General features: G+C 47.8%; 1 protein-coding gene across 1 annotated transcript; it reads left to right on the forward strand.

The window, feature by feature from the left end:
* Nucleotides 1–744: 744 nt before the first annotated feature.
* On the forward strand, nt 745–1,791 carry BLOC1S4 (biogenesis of lysosomal organelles complex 1 subunit 4). Its single transcript, XM_084799719.1, has one exon. It carries the CDS (start codon nt 784–786, stop codon nt 1,429–1,431), a length of 648 nt encoding a protein of 215 aa, XP_084655845.1. The 5' UTR covers nt 745–783; the 3' UTR covers nt 1,432–1,791.
* The last annotated feature ends 2,782 nt before the right edge of the window (nt 1,792–4,573 follow it).

Below are 4,573 nucleotides of genomic sequence, written 5' to 3' on the forward strand. Positions count from 1 at the left end.
CAAGATCAAAGATGATCAGAACACCAGGTATATTTCCTTGCTGTACTTGTATTTGCTTACATTGTAAATGTCATCTCATGTTTTTCTTGCTTTAATAATAAAAATGAGAAGTGCTTTGTTTGCACTACTCTTGAGCTCAGCCGCCTGGAGTGCCCTGATTCCCAGGCAGGTCTTTGGAAGATGCTTCCATCTGCGGAGATTTAGCCTCGCTGGCCACAGGGCAGTTGGACAAACAGAGGTAACCTGGCTTTGAAGATATGCAAAAAGGACTTCATGGACATCTTTACATCCACTGTATTGCACTCCTTTTACACTCTCATCTCTCAATCTACCATCTACCTACCTATCAATCATCCATTGGTCTGTCTGATTTGTTTGAGACAGGGTCTCACAACAGGGCCCTGGCTGGACTGAAACTGGCCAGGCTGGCCTTTATTTGACTCAGGAGATCTGTCTATCTCTGTCTCCTAAGTGCTGAGATTAAAGTTTGTGCCATGACTGGCCTAATCTATTTATCATATGTCCATTATCTATCTGTCATCTACCCATCTTTCTATCTATCCTCTAATCCTCATCTTTTTTGGATTATTAACATGTGCAAACAGTACTGGCACACACTAGGAACAAACAGGCACGGTGGACTGAAGCCAATTGGGCACTCCGGGTATCTGGGAAGCAGGATCAGCTTGCTGATTAAAAAACATGACGCATTTAGGAGGTGCCGGAAGTAGGGATAGTAGAATGTGACGTAATCTCTCAGCGCCGGAAGCGGCCAAGCGGGCCATGGAAGAAGGACCCGTGGGCCGGACCTTGTTGCGAGAGGTCTCCACTGAGGAGGCCGAGCCGCTGGGCGCCGCGTGGAGCGGGGACAGCGGCCACGTATCGCAGAGCCACAGCAGCGCGTCGGGGCCGTGGGAGGATGACGGCGCCGAGGACGCGCCTGGCCGCGACCTGCCGCTGCTGCGCCGCGCCGCCTTGGGCTACGCCTCCAGCTTGCTGCCTGCTGCGGGGCCGCGGCCCGAGGTGGAGGCGCTGGACGCCAGCCTGGAGGACCTGCTGGCCAGGGTGGACGAGTTCGTGGGCATGCTGGACATGATTCGCGGAGACTCCTCCCACGTGGTGAGCGAGGGCGTGCCGCAGATCCACGCCAAAGCCGCCGAGATGAGGCGCATCTACGGCAGGATCGACAAGCTCGAGGCCTTCGTGAGGATGATCAGCAGCAGCGTGGCCAGGATGGAGGAGCAGGTTACCAGGGCCGAGGCCGAGCTGGGGACTTTTCCCCGGGCCTTCCGAAGGCTGCTGCACACCATCAGCGTTCCCGCTCTCTTCAAATCGACGCCCACCGGACCCCAGAGCGCCGTTTACGAGCCGCCTGTCCTGTTTCGGACAGAGGACCACTTCCCTGGCTGCGGTGACAGACCACAGCTCTGAGCCTGCATCTCTACCGCAGGAGGACTCCAGTGAGACTTTTGTTCTGAGTGTTAAGAGATCCTGCTAACCGGCGTTATGTGATGTCGGGATGCGAAATGTTAAAAGTTTATTTTCTGCAAACGACTTGATACCGTCATTATTCAGTGTCAAGAGTGTAGATCCCTGTGTCTTCCAGTTCTGGTTCGAAAGCTGTTTGGTGGGGGCCTGTGGAAGCCAACTGAATTAACTAATTTGTGCAATATGGCAAGAGCTGTTATTTTTATGACCTTTATTACAGTTAACAGTGTTACCTTGTTAAGATTTATATATTTATATGATCAAAAGCGACCAAGAAATTAAAGCTGTATTCTTAAATCCTAACAGTGGTTTAGTTTTCTGTAGCCTTCTGGGATAGATGGTAGATTATTTCGAATTATAATCAAATTTCCATAACATGGATTTTAAGCCAGCGGCAATAAGACAGTTTCCCAAGATGGCAAACTGGGCATTTTGTTGCAGTGAGTTCTGAAGTTGTATTTGACAGTATGATCCGAAGGCTTAGTTTATCATAGCAAGCATATTAATGTATGGGGTTGTCAGTGTTCTATTTATAACACATTAATTAAAATGTTAAATTTCATTGGAAGAGATTTCCTTCTGGAAATTACTTAACATAGTTTGATTGGAAAGAAGCCTGTCATGTTTTTAGTAGTGGAGTAAGAAATGTCTTGTGTGAAAAACCAACCTTACAGTTTTTACTGCTCTTTGCTTCTTCCCACTGAGTCCCATGGAGAGGTAGGAGGGTTTTGTTCTTTCACTTTGGGGCACACAGCATGCTTGAAGGTCCTTTACCAACAACTCGATTCCCTAAGTTGGTTCTCCCAACTTAGTAGTAGTAGTAGCCCCAAGTACATGCTCAGCAGAGTGTACTGCTGTCTGTCAGGGTAAAATCGGTAATGGAGCCACATGTAATGGCACCCATTTGCAATCCCAGCACTCGGAAGTTGGAGGCAGGAAGATCACAAGTACCAGGATAGGCTGGGCTATAGAGTAAGTTCTAGGCCAGCTTAGTCAGCTGAAAAGACATTCATCAGAAAATAAGTGATTTTCAGGTGTGATAGCGCACACCTGTAATCTGAGCACTCAGGAGGCAGAGGCAGGCAGATCTCTTAAGTTTGAGGCCAGCCTGGCTTACATAGTGAATTAGAGGACAGCCAGGTTGCATAAAGAAACCCTGCCTCAATAAATTTGATAATGTAATCTCTTCTTTGGCTTCTATTGGGACATCGGTCTTGTATGGTGACATTTATTCATTTGGTTTGTGGTTCAAAGCAAGGAACTCCTGAGTTTAAAAACCGAGGCAACAAGTGACCTACACCCACTGTTCAGAATCTAGTGGGTGCTACTACAAATTATTACTGTATTTCTGTGACAGTCACTGAATGTAAAAATAGAGTTCCAGGCCAACCTGTGCTAAAGAGTAGCACCTTGTCTCAAAAACACCAAAGATTGCTAATTATAAGGGGTGGGAAAGATGGCTCACCAGTTAAGAACATGACTAGTTCCTCCACTGGTTTTTGAATTTTTGTTTTTCCAAAACACAGTTTCTCTGAGGAGCTTTGGCTGTTCTGGAACTTAGTCTGTTGACCAGGCTGGCCTCGAACTCAGAGCTCTGCCTACCTCTTCCTCCTGACCTCTGGGATTAAGGAGGTCTGCCTGGCTAACCCACTTCATCTTTGCCTGTAGCTTCAGCTCCAGCTCCAGAGGATCTGATGCCTGTGAGTCTTATTTCTAAAGTGTCCCGGAAGGTGCCTGGAGTTCCAGTTAGTAGGCGCCTCTGGGGTTTTCCAAGTAGAGATTTGTGGCCTTCTTGCTTGGTATGAGGAGTTGCTGGCTTCCACACAACAGTACCTTAGATCAGAGTTACTGTCTGCCTCAAAAATGGAGGTTGCAACCAGATGTGACTTTTTCTTTTTTTAATTCTTATTTAATTTATTCAGAGTACATCTCAGTTGTTAATCCCCTCACTTGTATCTTCCCGTTTCCCCCTCTTTTCCTCCTCCATCCTATTCCCCTCCCCTAGGTCTGTAACAGATCACAGCCTATCAGAAATTACTCTTACCTGTAATCCCAGCATTCAGGAAGCAGAACAAGAGGGTCTCCGGTTTGGAGGAATGTAGGTGCTCCTATCCTGCCTGGCAATGCCACCTTCAGGCCAATTGGCTCCCTCTTCCAACTCTGATCTGTTTGATGCCCCAGGAGCCTCTGGATCTCTGAAAACTGTTTCTTCTTCCTCTTTCAAGTTAGCAACACGTAGAGAAGGGCTTCCTAGCCCATTCATTTAATATAGGCCAGGGCCGAGAGAGATGGCTCAGTGATTAGGGACCCTGGCTGCTCTTCCAGAGGACACCAGTTCAATTCCCAGCAACCATGTGGAGGCCCACAACTATCTCTAATTCCAGTTTTGAGGGCACCAGATGTTGCACATACATACAGAACAGACATACAACACTCGTGCACATAAAATTAAGAATTAGGAAGACTAAATATAAGCCATCTCTGTTGCTGGGGTCTAGAGCACCCCCACTTATTGTAAATGGATGGGACTGACAAAGCTTGGGCTGGGCAACCCACTAGTCACCCCTGGATAAGTCTATTTTGCTTGCAAAAGCACACCTGGTAAGATCACCAAAATACAGGATGTTTCTCAGCTGATACCAGCCTTTGGCGACCTGGACTGGACTTACACATATTAAATACTGGGTACCAAGGGGCCAGCAAGCAGCCTGTGACTTTGCCAAGCCTGGACTTTTCAGGGGGTCAGTCTTCAAACTGTTCCTAGTGCCTGGTGTGAACCTGATGGCCAAAAGGGAGCAGTCAGCACTCCTGAAAGGCCAGTTGGCCAAGATTTTAAAACCATAGGCATATGGTCTCGTGACGACTCACCAGCCCTTATAGTGCTGACGCAGCTGGAGACCATGTGTAAACCACTGTGCATGGCTGTGTGCCAATGGAACAGTTGTTCTTGAGACATAAGAGACACAAAAGAGCTGGAGAGGTGACAGTGGGTAGCGTGCTTGCTATGCAAGCATGGCGACCTCAGTTTGCTTCTCCAGATTGGCATAAAATCTGGGCATGGTGCTATGCGGCTGTAACCCAGCAC

Source organism: Acomys minous (assembly GCF_964271855.1).
Source record: "Acomys minous genome assembly, chromosome: 10".
Classification (NCBI taxonomy): domain Eukaryota; kingdom Metazoa; phylum Chordata; class Mammalia; order Rodentia; family Muridae; genus Acomys; species Acomys minous.

Bases quoted from the DNA above. Each gene is read 5' to 3' on its own strand.
- BLOC1S4 (XM_084799719.1), top strand. From the start codon at position 784: ATGGAAGAAGGACCCGTGGGCCGGACCTTGTTGCGAGAGGTCTCCACT.